At 44.6% G+C, this 18,280-nt stretch overlaps 1 protein-coding gene across 1 annotated transcript in view; it reads left to right on the forward strand.

Moving 5' to 3' along the window:
• LOC115328380 (vacuolar protein sorting-associated protein 11 homolog) overlaps positions 1-18,280 on the forward strand; it is a 60,735-nt gene that overhangs the window by 13,959 nt on the left and 28,496 nt on the right. Inside the window, exons 8-15 of the mRNA XM_029989577.4 lie at positions 2,099-2,200; positions 2,370-2,506; positions 6,357-6,418; positions 6,555-6,634; positions 7,274-7,353; positions 7,436-7,510; positions 9,778-9,856; positions 14,379-14,525. Of these exons, the coding sequence (XP_029845437.1) occupies positions 2,099-2,200; positions 2,370-2,506; positions 6,357-6,418; positions 6,555-6,634; positions 7,274-7,353; positions 7,436-7,510; positions 9,778-9,856; positions 14,379-14,525 (762 nt within the window). The remainder of the gene's footprint in view (positions 1-2,098; positions 2,201-2,369; positions 2,507-6,356; positions 6,419-6,554; positions 6,635-7,273; positions 7,354-7,435; positions 7,511-9,777; positions 9,857-14,378; positions 14,526-18,280) is intronic.

Here is an 18,280-nt window from a genome sequence, read left to right on the forward strand (position 1 = left end):
AAAGCTGTGTTGTCTGTTTCGTCTTCTTGTGTGTTTCTTTCGTTTTAAGTCAATGTAGATCACCAACATGCTCAAGTCTTTAATCTGGTGAAAATGAGGAGTAAGCTAACTTTCAGTGTGCGCTAAAAAAAAGTTTAAGAAATGCTAGTTTTATGTTTTGTGACCTGCGAAACTTGTAATCGCACGAAGTGGCAATGAACCAAAGGCTTCTGTCCTTCCCAGTCAGCAGTGTTTGCTCATCTCCCGCTGCGGCTGAGTAGCACCATTTCTGCCAATGTCACGATTCGCCAGGGCCTTGCAATTACCAGAAGTGGGCTATCTTCTGGTGGGTTTGGAAAAATAGCAAATAATGCCAAAAATAGGGGTTGTGTTATCTTTCGGGGGTGCAGCGTCTTTCTGGGGGTATTGCTGTGTGCTTTATCTCGGAGGTCTCCAAACGTCTCTGCTAAGGGACCGGACTAGATATCTGTCGCGGTCTCGAGGACCTGAGAAGAAAATAAGACAATGTAAACGAGAAAATAAGGAAACCTAAAAGAGTATTTAAATACAATAATTTAAACTTGAGCAAAAATTAAAGAAATGTAAGGTGGACGAATAGCGATACTATGCTTCTGAATTTAATATGTTGCTAATTATGACTTTACAAGATTATTGCGATACAGGAAACTTACCACGCGTAAATCAAAGTGCATAGAAACTTTGAAATGTTCACATGAGCCAGAAGATTTGTGAGGATGGTAGATATGCTAATATGCAGTAGCTTTGACGCAGGACACAAAGCACACTATACATGAGAACGCAAGGGAATTTGAACGTAGTAGTTACACAGGCACGAACAGTGGACTACAAATGGTAATGTTGGGGATGACGACATGCAACAAATAATATGGCGAGAGAGCCCGCGTTTTGATGCAGTTTTTTCTCAATATTTCCGATGTCTTTTTTACTGTTTTGGTGGGAGTCACAGCACTGTTTGTTTTACAAGCGCTTATTTTTTGGCGTTGGTAACAGTGAGTCGGGCATCGCCGGAAAGACGGCGGCCATTTTCGGGCCAAGGATTGGAGACCCCTGCTGTGGCTCACTGGTTGCGCACAGTGTTGTTGAAGCCATGGGCAGGAGAAAGAGAGGAGAGCCACTTTTGCACGAATTTTGAGCGACAGGCTAACCTCCGAGGGGGACAAAAGCCGCCTCTCGGACCCCCAAAAGGGGGTAGTTCCTCCTTCCCCTTTTCTCCAACTGCTTGGGTTACACTCTCACCCCTGCACCTTTCGTAGGGGCAGCCACGTGCTTCACCTCCGTTGCTCCGATTGGCTCGAGGGAACCATTGCATTTGCTCTTTGCCAAGTTTTGGTAAAACCAAGCATGGTAATGCTGGGTAAAGTACTATCGCAAACAGTATGAGTGGGAACGTTGGAGCGCACGGCCTTCGATGCATGCTGCACTATCTCGAGACAGATATAACAGCACTGTGGGCCTGCCAGGGTGTGCACATCGGAGTAAGCGCACAAACTCTCAACCCCCTTTCAACTCCACAGCTTTATCAGCTTCAAGGTAGCACAGCATGTATTGAAGGCCACGCTTTATGGCATTCCCACTTGTACTGTTCGCGATAGTATAAAGAGTACTATAAGGGAAGTGTGAGGTCATTTTTATACTTTGGGTGGGAGTCCGAAGCACACTGAGTGCATTCTAGTACTTCATGTTAACACCCTTAGACACAATGTACTTCAAAAGTAAAGTGTAAGTGCTTTTACAAGGCAGCCTTTCTTGGTATACAACATATCTTTCATCAAACAAAAGTGTGTTCAATAATATTAGCTTCATTACGCTGTGAGGAAGCAAACGAAACACCTCATAGTTTTGTTTGAGAAGCAATCTTGTGACGGTCAGTCAAGCATTTCTACCCATAGCTTCAACATTTATTTTGGGTCAGAATTTCAAAAACGTTATTGGAAGTGTTAGGCTGTGATTGTGGAATCAAACTCCTCGAAAGACGGTGCCATGCTTATGAGTTGTGGGGTCGTCGCCTACGGAGCCTCGTGCCTGCAGTGTTCTCCGTTCATGTTGTTTTCCTTATCTCTTTCTCACGGCATGGCAGCAAGTGCTGGACTCGCACGGCTGTTCCCCTCAGTGTGCCACCATGAGTGTGGTGAGCGACCCCAAGAAAGAGGACAGCCAGTTCATTGTAGGGAGGCAAGAGGTGAGTGGTTGTTTTAATTCTGACTTTCCTTAAATTTTTGTTTTTTTGTGTAACAAGCGATTTTTATCTTGCGCAAGTCTGGGTGTGTAGAGGATTTTGTTTGTGAGGAAAGAGGCTCACTTTAGAACTAGAGTTGAGCATGCTGCACTTCCTTCTTTGGTTCCTCCAGGCGGTGTACTTCTACCACCCGGAGGGCCGGGGTTCCTGCTTGGCCTTTGAGGAGGAGAAGGTGATCCTGCGCTGGTTCCGCAACTACCTCGTCCTGGTCTGCAAGGATGCCAAGGCCCCAGTTGCCGCCGGCGCAGCGTCAGTCACTCCCGCTCTCACTATCCTTTCGATCACTTCTCACTCAGCTGCCTGTATCTAGGATTGAATGTGTTTTAAGGCTGAGTTCTAAGCCTAAGGCATCGTAGAACACTGTAACAAAAATATAGCACAACCAGTTGTCTTGACAAAAGACTGCTTTCCCCAGCAGGAATCAAACTTCCGACCTCTCACAACCGGTTGTCTTTACAAAAGACTGCTTCTCCCAGCAGGAATCAAACTTACGACCTCTCACAACCAGTTGTCTTTACAAAAGACTGCTTCCCCCAGCAGGAATCAAACTTTTGACCTCTCACAACCAGTTGTCTTTACAAAAGACTGCTTCCCCCAGCAGGAATCAAACTTCCGACCTGTCACAACCAGTTGTCTTTACAAAAGACTGCTTCCCCCAGCAGGAATCAAACTTTTGACCTCTCACAACCAGTTGTCTTTACAAAAGACTGCTTCCCCCAGCAGGAATCAAACCTCCGACCTCCCACAACCAGTTGTCTTTACAAAAGATTGCTTCCCCCAGCAGGAATCAAACTACCGACCTCTCACTCGTTCATCCGACACCCTTTCCCCTGCGTTACCTGAGTGGCTTTGGTTAGCATGTTAGTCGGTAAATAATGTACTAAGTTACCGCAGAAACTTTGTTGCCTTAATGGTGGGAGAAGCTCGAAACACACTGCACATTCTTTGTTTCCCAACTACCTATATTGGTGGGATTAAGACGCACTTAAAGTTCTTTCTGACGTCTTCTCGCTTACCACCTATAAACGCAGTTCAATTTCATTCTTGTCTTCGTCCTCTGCTTGGTAGTTTTTGAGTAAAAGCAATACCACCTGCTGGAAGTGCACCTGGAGTAGGGATGTGAAGGATTCGGGCTCAACTCAATTTCTCCTGAGTTTTAAGGAACAGCATGTAATTAGGCATATGTCTACAGCTAATCAGCTTTATTTTAAGAGCTTGACTTTTGCCCTTGATATTAGTAGGTATGAAATCTTTAAGCATTTCACTATGTTCCTATTTTGTATGTATGGTGATTGGAGAAGCATGTATAAAAAAATGTTATAGCTCAATTTTTTTTTGGCTCATGTAATTTTTTTGTTATAGAGATCCACTGAATTGGTGTAGTTTTAACAAGACTGTAGAACGACTCCGGTTGTTACAAAATATTTTAAATGCATGGACAAGAGAAACTTCACAAAGACTTCACAACATGGCATTCATAGTCATGGCTTAAAGAAACTGGAATTCGTGACTACCGCTTTTCCAGCTCTTATTAAAAAAACACTACTACCACTCCGAATCTTTTTTTTTTTTGCCAGGTGATTTATTATTGTGTTAGAAGACTAATACTCAATCAATATTTTGCTGCTGCTTCACATATACTTTTAATGAAGTCAAAAAACGGAACTGCTCGAAACCAAAACCGAAACTGGACTTGGGAGGAAGAAGAGATGTGGAGGAGGAGAGTGTTGCCAGAAGTCACATAGCTACACCCAACCGCATTTTCTTTTTTTTCTTTGTGTTTTTGGGTGTGCAAAGCAGACGAAAAATGCACACATCACACGTCGCATTAAAGATGCAAAAATAAAGCTCTTCAGCTTGACGTTTGCGCATTCTTCAAGCTCTTAGCAATTTGTGTTTCTAAGACGAGCAATGTCTTCAGCCGGAAAAAGGGGCGACAACTTGGCGACATCTTTGTGCTAATCAACTTGGTGGTCGAGCATGTGGTACAGAATAATTGTTTTGATGAATAAAATATTTCACTTTCGAAGCTAGACAGATTTTACGGTACCACAAACAACCGTTCTGAAGTAAAGGTTTCATGCCCGTCGTCCGCCGCCATCGCTTAGTCTGCTTCGTTGAGCCATCCCGGCCGCGACTCCCGTGATGCGACTTAGACAGAGAATGCATAGTTTGCTTCCGGTTCTTTGTGTAACTTTTTTTGTTTTTCAATCAGCGCATTTTCAATTGTTTAGAAGTGACCAAAAATTGGTACCAGATTTTTTTCTATTTTTAATATTGAGCGTGTGCCTTCAATGACCCACGACTTTGATTATTTTTGTGTGTGTGTCTAAACCATTGAAAACAGCATGTGACCACAAAGAAGAACGTAAGCATGATTAAAACCGGCCAGTTCTCGATCGGCGGTTTTCGGGCAGAAAGAAAACTAATTTCGAGCTGTAAATTATGTTCTGGGTAGTTGGGCTTTCATATGTCATGTGCAAATAAAAACCTTGGCGAGCATAAATTTCCTGTCAGTGTCCTTTTAACTCTTTGTTGATGAATGTTGCCAGAGACAAACAAATTACGTAATAATTTTTGTTTGTTCTTTGATTTGATTTTGTTTAACATTAATATCTTAAAAAATAAATGATTTAAGCAGTTTTTGTACATCTCTTCAATAAAGCACCAGATGACTCCAGTCCAGAGGTGTGGCAGAACCCATAATTTTTAAATAAACGTTTTCTGATCTGATTTGTTTGTCAATAAAGGGTTCAGGCCTCTTCACAGACTTGCGTTTGACGCCGTTTGACTGGGACTAGGCCGGTTTCTAAGCCTTTTGTGAGGGCTTGCAACCGGATGTGCAGCAATGCAGCCGGTCGTAAGCCCTCACAAAAGGCTTAAAAACCGGTCCTGTCTCAGTTGGTTGTAGTCAATTGCAAGTGTGTGAACTTTAGGAGGAAGAATTCATTAAGGGGACATGTGTCAGGGGAAAATTGTTTTTCATTATTTGAGATAATTGAAATACTATTTCACAGCTCATAATGCGTGATCTCCTTTTTATAAAGGGGTGTTGGATATAGCTTGTTTTTTACCTTCTGCATGCACTGCACATGCCGAAAAAGACCATGTTATTGCAGGCACATGGGACATGGCAACACACTTAAAAGAACCTAGTAAAATAAGCTAATTTGCTGCTTTCAAACTACTCAGTGCAATGAACACCAAAAATAATGAGTGAGACCTAGTTTATATTGAAACAATTGAAAATTGCAAAAGCACCATTTTCAAAGCGCTAACAAAAGTTTCTTACATTTTGTATAAATATGAAAAATATACACTCTAACCAAACCTTGATAGTTGCATGCTTCTTTGCCTAAAGTGTATGCATGCAATATTTGGTTGTGGTAAACGGTATTAAGAACAAAAATTATTTTGTGCAAACTGTGAAGATTCCTCAAAATTACAGAAAGAGCAAAATGTGTTTGAGTATCACCATAGGTGTAAAACAACACTCTTTTGAGGTGGGAAAAAAAATGTTTGTTAATATCATTTGTGAGAAATTGAAGCTACAGAAGACTGTGATGGAGAAAGGATGGCTAGGGCCTACTTCTCAACATAAATGTGATGACGGGCGACATTGCAATTTGAAGAACCACCCAAATGAAAATGGCACAAATTTATGCCATTCTGGGTTGCCAAGAGTTCTTCAAATGCAAATTCAACATAAAGATTCAGTAATGATACCCGAAATAACATTTTTTTGCTAAATTGTGCTGCTTTACGACTCATATCTACGGATGTTCTCAGAAGTAGGTAGTATGCAATTATTTTATTTAGCTTGAGGTATTTCTTGGTTTTTGGATCACATCTGCCTGAATGTGTCTCAAGTTTCAGCATTACAAGTGAGAAATAGGCCTCCCAAAGTGGAACATCATTGTTCTTCATTGCCTTGTTTTGGGGCAATAATTGCATTAATTGTTCTCAAATTGTTTTCTAGTTCTCCTCTCTTTTTTAATTTCTTTTTAGCTGTACATTCTGAAGGAGCTTTCTAAACTGCATTTTTGTCCTCATAAGAGCTCCAAGGATGACAGCAACGTGACACTGGTTACTGTTCCAGGGCACGGAGCGGACTGGAGAAGACTGTGGTGACCATCTATGACATCCAGAACAAGTTTGTTGGCAAGTAGTGTGGCTCCTTTTCTCCCCCTCTCTGCTCTTCTATTTGCTTGATTTTCTCTTAATATTTGAGAAAAGCAACTTTGTGTCCCCGGCTTGCCTCTTGGCTCAAACATCTTTCTCATTTTCCTCTCGCTAGCCTACTCGGCGCTGATTCCGGGTGTGGTGGACGTTTTCTTCGAGTGGGGCTCTCTCTTTGTCCTGGTACAAGACGGAAAGGCGAGTGCATTTGAAATTCGCAGCAGTTGTGGGGACAGCCCTTAGCATAACGTCAATGCTGACGTCATGCTGATGACCACACGGTGTTCGCTCGACGTCACCGTTTTAAAGGGATACTACAACGAAATTCTGGCGCTTATTTTTTGGTCTATATGTGTTCAAAGGAGCAGTATCACATCGGACACACCAATATCCTGTTAACAAAGACACGAAAAGGAATTTTAAAACAAATTAAACGATTAGCAAAGAGCACCTGGTGGATGTCGCTAACGTCTCGTTTGTAATAACCGTCTAGGAACCTGGGCAGATAGTGACAACGTTTGTCTCGCCTCCGGCCACCATGAGAGAAGAGGCGGAAGGAGGAACTACCCTCTCCCCGAGAATCTTTTTTTAGTGTCCCAAAAGTTGTTTTGTCCTTCTACAAGATTATAGAAGATAGAACACAATGGGTATATTTCAAATTTCATTGAAGTATCCCTTTAAAAGGTTCACCGTGACGTCCTCGTGTTTTGATGTTTCCTATTATGGTTGTTGTTCTGTCATTTTTAGATAATTTTTAGTTATATTTTTAGACTATGTGCACTTCTGTTTTTTGCACGTGCATTGAACTGCCTCGCTTGTGTGGAACGCTTGCACCAGATGTACTGCCTACAAGAGAAGGACACCCAGAGCAAGCTGGAGGTGCTGTTCAAGAAGAACCAGTACTCGCTCGCAATCAGGTCTGTGCGACAGTTTTAAGCTCGCACTAGTCGGTTCAGTTGGTGGTGGGTGACCTTGGTCGCTTGTTCGTTTTTCTCGTAGCTTGGCCAAGAGTCAGCAGTACGACGAAGACGGTCTGATTGACATCTTTCGCCAGTACGGAGACCACCTGTACAGGTATGAGTTACAAATGGGAATGTGCTTTTTATTCAAACCTTGAATACTACCAGTTGAATATGGGCTTTGGTATTGGATATGACTTGCGCTGCATTTTTACTATTGAATATAATTTTTAAGTTATCGTATTTTTTGGGCTATAGTCTGCCACCTATAATGTCTAAAAGTTGGAGTTTTATGTGATGCGAACCATCTGCAGGCATGGATTTCATATGAATTTGTTTTTTCTACGGTGTTTAATACTACGACATGTAGGGTGACCAAACGTCCCGTTTTAGCCAGGACAGTCCCGCTTTAGATGCACATTTCTGCCGTCCCGTAACTTATTTCCTCAATGAAGCCTCACGTCCCATTTTCGTGAGAACATGCGAAACGAGTGCCAAGCGAGTGGGAAAAATCCAAAAAGAACACATAATACATTTTATAAAATTAACATAAAAATGTTACCTCCCACAGGGTAAATTTAGAGCTGTTTCTGTGGTTCCACCTGTCAATACGTTCTGTTTGCACAGATGTTTGTTCAGGGGCACTTTTCGATATAACCACATTTGACATGCTTTGGTTTTGTTTAAAAATGAAGACGAAAGGTGCGTGGGTACTACTCGTCTAAATGATGAACTTCAGAACAGTGTTAATTTGTACACTAAATAGTAGCAGAGTTTGCTTTTTTTTGCCTGTTTTCTGCGCTGTAGATAATAGTCACCCTAAACGAGACGTGATGGATTTTGTGTATGATGGGAGTATGTTCATAATAATTTCCTAATGATACAAGCTTGTATCATAGGCTTTTTATGATACAAGCTTGTATCATAAGCTTGTATTCATTAATTTAGTGACGTGAGAGAAGGTTGAGTCACACTAAGCTGGTGTAATATAAATTTTCTTGTGCTTTTTCTTATTTTTTGCTCTGCTTTGCTCTAGTCATGACATGCATCCATTGGTTCTTCTGTCTATAATGCTTAACAGCTTCATTTTTAGTTTTGGTCGCTCGTGGTCTGCTTGCTGAAATGGCCTCTTTGCTGCCAAATCCCAGCTTGCTAAACCTTGTACAGTCAAGCCGGTTATGTCACAGTTGGGTAATTCAAGATATTGTTTATGTCGAACAGTCCAAACATCTTCTTGAAAATCACATGTAATAATATGGGAGCGTTGTTTTTCTGTATCAAACTCTCATGGTGGGAACTCTTGATATAGCAAACTAAGGAGGGCCGCCCATCGTCGCTTCTTCCGCGGTTGGAAAAAGGTGGAGGCTAGCAAAAGCAAGGGGAAGGGTGCACACTTGCACGTAGAGGGGGCAGGGAGTGCCTGCTGTTGGAACGGTAGCGTGCGCTCTTTCCAACGCTGCTGTCGCTGCACAACCCTTTAACCTCAAATTAAGCAAAAAAAAAAAAAAAGTCCGTTAAGTTTGGTGTGTTGACAACAACGGTTGAGCAATCACACTTTGAACACCTTGCCTTTGTTTACCTTTTTTTTTCGCCGTTTTTGCTTTGCCCGTTTTAATGCGAAAGCATAGACTGGGTCTCATGGAGCGAGCTGACGTCATCAGTTTGAAGCGCGAAAACGGTACCTAGTTTCCTTTGGTTCTATTGGCTGGCGCACATCGACGAGGCTCCCATTGGCCGCTAAGCTCTTCAGTTTCCCTGACCGCTCACCACAGGCCGCTGCGTGTCCATCAGCGCAGCGTTAGCACGGAGAGTTTAAGGTCACCAGAGTAGCACACGCGCTGACCGGCGACGAAAAGTATGCAGCGGATGGAAAAGGGAGCGGACGAGCGGCTTGCAGGTTTGCGCATTCACAACTCGTAAGGAATGCTTAGGTGTACCTCAATCTTTTTTCTTTCTTTTTTTGCCTTTCTTTTTTGCTGCCTGAATTTAGTGAGGTTTCTTTTTTGTTGCTTGCTTAACTTTATTCTATAGATAAAGTTTTTTTAAATCTTATTTTTATGCTTTTTTTTTGTGTGTTTTGTTGTTCACGTTGTGTGGACGTTGGGGCCAGGCGCAAACGATCGCAAACACCGTGGTGTAAATGCAGCAGTGTTTGTGATCTTCACCAGCTAAGCTCTACTGTATTTAGCGGCTCTTAGAGGCTCTATCTAGTAAGGTCCCGTTTTTCGCAGCCTTCGGTATTAGCAGAGGCATGTGGAAATTTCAACTAGAGCTTTAGTTGACATATTTTTGTTTATCAAATTATCTATATATCAAACTATTCTTTGATCCCCTTTGAATTTTATATAGTCGGGTTTGACTGTATTGTCTTCCTGTTGGCAGCAAAGGAGACCACGAGGGTGCTGTGCAGATGTACATAAAGACAATTGGCAAGCTGGAGGCCTCTTACGTCATTCGCAAGGTGAGGGCAGGGTTTGTGACATTTTGGATTGAAATTTTTTGTGGATGGACCCTCGTAACTTCATCTCTCATCAGGACCGGTTTGCTGGTGAATGCGGGTGCCCCTCCCGAAAGGAAGTTTAAAATGGCCGTATATGGCACCCAACATATCTTATGTATACCATATTTACATGAGAAAGGCAATTGTAGTGAACATCTCTCGATCTAGCCATCGGGCCGCTTGGTCGCCAAGTCTTGATGCTCGTGGTGTCTCGTTCTGTCTAGAGCACTATATAGCTCCTACGGAGCAGAGTAGCGCAATCCTTTGAACCCCGTGTTTTGCCAACAACATGGTCGACAGAGCGGCTCGGCGCGAGTCACGTGGTACTCAGGGTTCCAGGAGGCGGACCGCCCTATGGGAGAATACATGGAGACCGACACAACACGGCTGATTAAAAAACGAACGACGAGTTCACACTTTTCAAAACTAGTCTGTTGTGAAGTTAGTGAAGCACTAAACACTTTATCAAAGTCTTAATAATATCGGATGCGTGTGTAAATTTTGAGAAGACAATTTCCAAGGCAATGGCGTTTGAAGCAGACGATTTTTGCTCGCAGTGGAGATGGGCTTTTCGGGTTGGCCGGAGCGGGTCACATGAATGGTGTGACGTCGCCGCATCGTCTGCTGCATGATGCTGCTGAGGCAATTTTTAAAAAAAAGTTACGTCCTTGCGTGGTACAAAACTTAGCGCAAATTATTCTAGAATGTTCCATTATTATGTCAAAAACAATTGCCATTCCGTACAGCCCCACAATACTGAAGAAACAACGATTTTCTCACGTTCTCCATGCATTTCTGACCGCAGTTGGAACCTCCGCGGGCGTTCGCCGCTAGTCGCCGAGAGACGGCGTTCTAGATTGCGTTACTCTGCTCCGAAGGAGCTATATAGTGCTCTAGTTCTGTCTGCTCGCGCCGACAGGCTTCTTTCTTATCGTTCCGATAGCACCACTAGCTCGGCTGCGACAGATATTTTGAGGTCACGTGACGGTTCCGCAGGGAGAAATCAACCAGTATTTCAGCTGATTTGGCTCAGCAGATGCAAGCTCGTGTCGTTTTCTTTAATTCTCGCTTAACGCGACCTTCCCAAGAAGTAACTTTATATGCCGCTCCTAAAGCAGGCAAATGCGATTCATTTCACTTACATTTCAAGCCTGTTCGCCCTTTTTTTCTGTGCACGAAATGAAACTTAAAGGGATACTTCAACGAAATTTGAAATATTCCCGTCGTGTTCAAAAATAGGTTGAATATGATCCACAATATCCGTAAATGACAATCGCACGTTTGTATTTTGATCCTGGTGGCTGTATTTTTCGTTATAAATGGCCCACTCTGGCAAGCGCTCGGAGAAGGCCCAGCTTAGAGCACGTGACATCCAACGCAATCGTGACGTAGGTCGTCTCAAGACGAGCAAAGCTACGGCGAGGTTGACGTAGAGAGGTTGGCCTAGTCGTTCCAGCCACCGAAGCGGCTGCTTTTGTACGAATTTTGAGTGACGGGTTAATCTTCTATAATCTTCTAGGGGGACAATAGCGACTTCTGCGACACACAAAAGGGATTCTCGGGAAGAGGGGAGTTCCTCCTTTCCCCCTTCTCTCGTCGTGGCCGAAGACGAGACAACCTTCGTCACTAGCTGTCAAGGTTCCTAGACGAGCATTACAAACGAGGCGTTAGCGACATCCACCAGGTGCTTTTTGCTAATCGTTTAATTCGTTTTATAATTCTTTTTTGAGACTTTTTTAACAAGATATTGGTATGTTCCATGTGATACTGCTCTTTTGAACACATATAGACCAAAAAAATGAGCACCGAAATTTTGTTGTAGTATCCCTTTAAATAATGAAAGCTAGGATGGACTTAGAGCAGCTAGTTGCCTGGAATGCTAGGTAACTTTAGTTTCTTATCTCCACGGAGCCAGTCACGTGATCTCAAAATACTCGCATTCACCAGTGAACCAGCCCAGGGGATAAATCTTGTAGGAACGTATAGTACAGTATCCTTCACTTCTTGAAGGGGGGGTGCAACGATTTCCGGACTTCGGTCATACATTTGTGGAAGTTGCCCTCTGACATTTCTGAAGTGAAGGAAAGGAAACCGATTTTGCCTGCGTGTCCTAGTTGTTGTGTAAAAAAATATAAATATTGGCATTTCTGGCACCCGTCAACTCACTCCCAGTCTTCAGAGTCACATCTGGTCCCCCTCCTAGTGACGTTATTCAGATGCCGTGTAGGTTCCCGTGTGCTCTCTCGGAGGACGCTTCCTCTCCCTCTCTCTGCTGCCATTAGCGGGCGTTATGCTGCAGCTTAGAGCCGAGTAAGGTCACGTAATCTTTTCGCCATAGTTCCTCCGGCTGCCACTTGCGGCTTCAGGTGGGGGAAAAAGCTCGACTTTTGCTTTGCGATTATGCAGCGGAATCGTGACATTTTTTAATGAAGATGTTTTCCTCTGGGACACAATAAATGATGTAAAAATGACGAGATGCAAATTCTTTTAATCTTAAAATTGTTGCACGACCCCTTTAAAGGGGTACGGAAACAAAAATTGAAATATTCAAATTTCGTTCAGAAATGAGTCAAGTATGACAGATAATAACCGTAAACGATAATCGCACGTTTGTATTTTGAACGACTGGCTATATTTTTTGTTCCAAACTGTGCACTCGAGCAAGAGCTCGAAGGGAAGCGAACGGAGAGCGCGATGCGTCATGAGATATCCGGCACCAGCAAAAACAGAAAAAAAAGATTTCCCGCGTTTGTGGAGTAGCAAGGCAGGCGTGATTATGAGCTTTGCCCTTGGTGGCGTTGTCAGCATTGTGGTGGTGTCAATAGCGTCAGTGCGTTACAACCGAGCCGTTCGAAGTCCCGTGGGGTGACGAGCGTGTTGCTGGCCCAAGGAGCACGTAGCTTCCACAACACTGTCAGCTTAGGGCTGAATGGGGTGGGGAAAGCAACTTTTGTTTGAGTTTTGAGCGACGGGCTAATCTTCTAAAGGGAGAATGACTGTTTCCGGTTGCACGAACGAGGGTCCGAGAAAGAGGGGAGTCCTTTCTGTTCGTCTTCTTGGACCATTTGGTACATTGCGCGATTTGTGAGTTGAGCTAGGAGGAAAGCAAAGAAGAAAAATGTTGAAATTCCAAAGGGCGGCGCTGCTCCAAAGGAATCTGCTACGTCACGACTACGTAGCAGATTCCACAATGTTGCTAGACTACCTCCCAAATAGGCTCCGCATGCATCCACCAAGTGCACATTGAAAAATTATTTATTTAGCTTTAAAATTAATTTTCTTGTGCCTTTCAACGGAAGACTGGTGTTTTTGAGGTTAGGGTGCAACATGCAACACATTCAAGCTAGAAAATGAGCGCTGAAATTTCGTTTCCCTACTCCTTTAAGGTGGTTGAAATGGTTGAAAAATGTGAAATTTCACGTTTTTCAAAACCAACATTTTTGGATTAAATATAGTCTAAGGTACCTGCCTGCAAAGTTTCAATGTCAAATTCAATATCTAAGCATGAAAAAAATTATAATTACGATGCCTCCACAGAGCCCTAACATAGCAAGTTCAATGAAAACAAGTGGAACTTTGCGCCTCGCGCGTTTCGCAATCGCTCGTCGGATTGCGGCCACCTTGGTCTTGTTGGAAAGCCGCTTATTTTCCCTACGTCCCCATGCCATTCGTTATCGCGACAACATCGGGGAATGTCCGCATTCCGTGGGTTTCAGAGGCCCCAATCGCGATCACTCATTGGCCGGCTAGCAAGGTGCCCGTACGTCAGACCACGTGCGGCGCCTAGCGCCCCTGCTATTGTCCGAAACGCGCCCCTCCGCTCTTTTTCTCCTTTCCTCCTTTCCGTTCCCGCGCTGGCGAAAGGTGCGCCGTCTGCTCCCGGGCCTGTCTCCTTACGTCCTTAGGCCTGTCTGCTTTGTTTTTTCCGTGGGCGAGCACACGATTTAGTTCCCGTTTGCGCGCTTGCGTTGAACATTGTTAGTTCGTTTTGCTACGAAGTTGCGCGTTTGTTTTGCTTTGAGTTCTCGAGGTGCCAGACGACGCTCGGTTGCAATCGAGCACGCGGCAAGCTTTCTGAAGGAAGACGAAAGCTTGCCAGATTACGACAACGGCGACTTGTGCATGGTATTTATTTTTGTGTATTGGCGTGCGTTTCATAAAATTGGTTCTATGAGGTACGTGTTCAAAGTCCATTATTTTACCTGCGTGGTAGAATCGGCAGCAATTAAATTTTTTAATATCTGGGAGATAAATTTGCCTGCGTGTAAGAATCGGGCGTGCGTTAGAATCGTGCAAGCACGGTACTTTATCCAACACTGGCATTTATAGTACTATGTATTTTTGTACCAATAAATAGAGTGTAAGCCTTTTTTTAAAAGTGGGGAGGAAAGGCTTGGCAAGCGAGAACCCATTCCAAAGGAACACACTTGGGAAAGGAGGACAGTGACTCTGATGCTTCTTGTCGTTCTTGTTCCCTATGCAGTTTCTGGATGCACAGCGCATCAACAACCTGACGGAGTACCTGCAAGAGTTGCACAGGAAGGGCGCAGCCTCTGAGGACCACACCACCCTGCTCCTCAACTGCTACATCAGGCTGGACGAGAACGACAAGCTCACGCAGTTTATCATGGTGGGTGCAATTCTGCAACCTTGAGTTCTCACGCCCCCGCAGGGGGCACCTGTGAAAGCAGGTGTTTGGAGAGTGGCGTCTCCACGGACCCCGAGCCATGCGGGTTCGCCCGCCCACGTCTGGCTGTGCGTGGCTTTCCCGTGTCCGAAGAAAAGGGCATCCTGGTGGTTGAGCCGATCCCGGGGTAGGTTTGGACCCTTCGGGGCCCCCCGGGTGAGGCAATACACCACTTCGGCCCCTGCTTCTCGTAGACGGGAGTCCTGGTAAGGCCCGGCCAGGATGATTCAGTCTAGTCGCCTTTTCTTCTACTATCCCCTCCGATCTTTCACTTTTACCTGTCCTGTTTCCTTCTTTTCCTTCTCATTTCTCTTGCTCCTTTTTCTTCCCTCTTTGGCGGCAAGGGCTAACCTTGGGTGGCAATAGACCTCTTGTCTGGACCCACACTAGGTTATAGTGTCTTGGTAGCACTGATAGCGTAATGTCGTCAGCAAAACCCTTATTGCTATGGCGCATTACCTATCCCCATGTTGGGCTCCGTGGTGGGTGGTGCGCTACAGATGCCGAACGCCTTCCCATTTCTTATGGGTTCTAAACTAAACCAAAAACCTGATCGGGCCCTGAAAAGGGTCCGGACCGAAGTACACGTCAGAGAAGCATTTGCACCCGTGGAGAAGTTTCCCCGATTTCTCGTCATGCATTCCGAAACGGAAAAACCTTTATCCAAGTTATCCCCGTTCCTGGTCTCTAAGACTCTTGAATCTGTAATCGGAAAAAATTTTAAAGCAAAAAAAATGCCATCTGGAGATCTCCTCGTTGAAGTTGTAACCGCTCAACAAAGCTTAGACCTGCTGGCACTCAACGTGGTGTCTGACTACAGGGTTACTGTATCACCCCACCGCACTTTGAACACTATAAAAGGCGTAATATCAGAAGATGACCTGCTAGAATCCCCCGAAGATGAAATTGTCGATGGCCTTCATGACCAAGGAGTCATTGCTGCCAAACGAATTTCTTTTCGACGGGACGGCCAAGAGGTGAAGACAAAGCATGTCATTCTGACTTTTGAGCTGAGGGCGCTTCCGGAATCAGTGAAAGCCGGATATCTGAACTGTAGAGTACGGCCATATGTGCCAAACCCTCAGCGTTGCTTTCATTGCCAGAGATATGGCCATAGCGCCCAGAGCTGCCGTGGGAAGACAACATGTGCCAAGTGTGGCAAAAATGATCACCCTGCAGAGAATTGCTCTAATGCACCTTGCTGTATCAACTGTGGTGAACCTCACCCTGCTTATTCCCGATCGTGCAAAAAATGGAAACAAGAAAAAGAAATTATAACACTCAAAGTGAAAGAGAACATCTCATTCCCCGAAGCCAGGAAGCGATTCTCCTTCCTGCAGAAGGGTTCTTACTCTTTGGTGGCACGTGCAGGGGGTGTGCCATCAAAGTCTTCGGTAGGAATCCAGGTCTGTCCTAATGACCTGGTGATTCCACCACCTCCCCCTGCCTCACAAAGATTCGCTCCACGACTCCGTTTGTCGTTGGAACCGAAGAAACCACAGGGGCCTCCAGATGGTGCAGAGGCAAGAGATGCCTCTGTGCCAATGGATGGGAGACAAGAGGAGAGGCGGCAACACCAGCCTCAGGGAGAAGGCACTAGTGCCTCTTCCATTCTAAAGGACGGGCCATCGAACGATGTGCCTGCCTTGGTCACTCGGACCCCTCCCAAGAAGAAGGAGGGTAGTTTTCGTTTTAAGGCTTTAGGAGAGGCCTCGACATGTAAGGAGGTGCCCGTACCAGCTGCTCCCTCAGCCGTTCCGCCTGAGGAGGAGCGGATGGAACTTGGTGAACCTCCTCCCCCTTGTTCGGTCCCACCTGATGACGCAAGGCTTATTAAAAAGTCATCCCAGAAAAAGCTCAATCCGCGAGTAACCCCACCCAAACCGCCCCAGGGCACTTAGGGCAGGTTTCCTTTTTTCTTGTGTTGTTACTTTAAACCGTTTTTAACATGAACTCATATAGTTTTATACAGTGGAACTGTAGAAGTCTTCTGCAAAATATTGATGACATTCATTTCTTTCTGGATGAGCTACAGCCCATTGCTGTGTGCTTGCAGGAGACATATCTTAACAACACCCATACAAATGTTTTTAATCGTCGCCGCGTTTTTAGAAAGGATCGGGATTCAGACCACTCTTCAGGTGGTGTTGCCATTGTTGTACGGAGTGGCATAGCATGTGTGGAAGTTCCTTTGCGTACATCACTAGAAGCTGTTGCGGTACGTGTTCTTGCTGATCGTCTCATTACGGTTGTGTCCTTGTATTTGCCACCTCATCGTCAACTGCATCTTCATGAACTTCAAGGATTGGTTCAGCAACTCCCAACGCCTTTTTTAATTTGTGGTGATTTTAATGCTCACAGTCCCATGTGGGGCAGTAAGCGCCTTGACTCTCGTGGCGCTGTTGTAGAAAGATTTTTATTGTCCTCAGACGTATGTCTTTTAAATAAGAAAGAACCAACGTTTTATAGTTCCACTCATAATTGCTTCACATCCATCGACCTCTCCATTTCATCACCTTCATTACTTCCCTGCTTTTCTTGGAAGGTTTTAAAGAACCCTTTTGGGAGTGATCATTTCCCGGTTGTAATTGAAAGCCTCGTTCCTCTGCCGTCTATTTTAAAACGAACCCCTAGGTGGAAACTGGACAAAGCCGACTGGGCACTCTTTAAACTTGATGCAGTGCTTGACCTGTCAGTTCTAGCAAATTTGTCACCTGAAGAAGCGACAGTGTATGTTACGGAGCAAATCATAAGTGCCGCCCAAGACGCCATTCCTCGCACCTCCGAAAATTTACCCAAGAGGTGTAGGCCTTGGTGGAATGAAGACTGTGCCACCGCAAGGAAAAAGCAGCATAGGGCATGGGACACCTTTCGGAGGTACCCTACTCCTTCAAATAAGATAGAATTTAAAAGACTAAAAGCAAAGGCCCGATGGACTATGAGAAAAGCTAAGTGGAAGTCCTGGACCAGGTATATTTCCTCCCTAAATAGTTTTGTCTCAGAGAAGGAAGTTTGGGATAGGTACAAAAAAATCAAAGGGGATTACCGTTGCTTTGTTGTTCCTCTATTTAGCTCCCCTGCTAACTCGCTGAAAGATGTTGCTAATGTGCTTGGACAGCACTTCGAGAATGTTTCCAGCTCCCGAAATTATCGGACGGAATTTAAACGTTTTAAAGCAAATGCAGAATGTCACCGTATACCCATGTCCGGTTGTAGCTCTGAGCCATACAACACTCCTTTTACAATGCAAGAACTAGAGGTGGCTCTGGGCTCCAAGAAGAGGTCGGCTCCGGGCCCTGATGGAATCCACTATGAAATGCGCCGTCAACTGTCTCGAGAATCGCTCAACACACTACTAGATTTTTTTAACTATCTGTGGGAAGCAGGCTACTTTCCTCAAATGTGGAAACAGGCGCATGTAATTCCTTTGCTGAAAGCTGGGAAGGACCCTTCGGACCCCCGTAGTTATCGTCCAATCGCGTTAACGAGTTGCCTTGGCAAAACCTTTGAACGCCTCATTAATAGGCGGTTAATTTATATTTTGGAGCATAACCACTTCTTTGCTAATAACCAATGTGGTTTTCGAGAAGGGCGCTCTACTTTGGACCACATAGTCCGCCTGGAAACAACAATACGTGAAGCTTTCATAAATAGGCAACATTGTGTCTCTGTTTTCTTCGACCTGGAGAAAGCATATG

The sequence above is a fragment of the Ixodes scapularis genome, unplaced genomic scaffold, assembly GCF_016920785.2.
Source record: "Ixodes scapularis isolate PalLabHiFi unplaced genomic scaffold, ASM1692078v2 PGA_scaffold1__304_contigs__length_218370807, whole genome shotgun sequence".
Lineage (NCBI taxonomy): Eukaryota > Metazoa > Arthropoda > Arachnida > Ixodida > Ixodidae > Ixodes > Ixodes scapularis.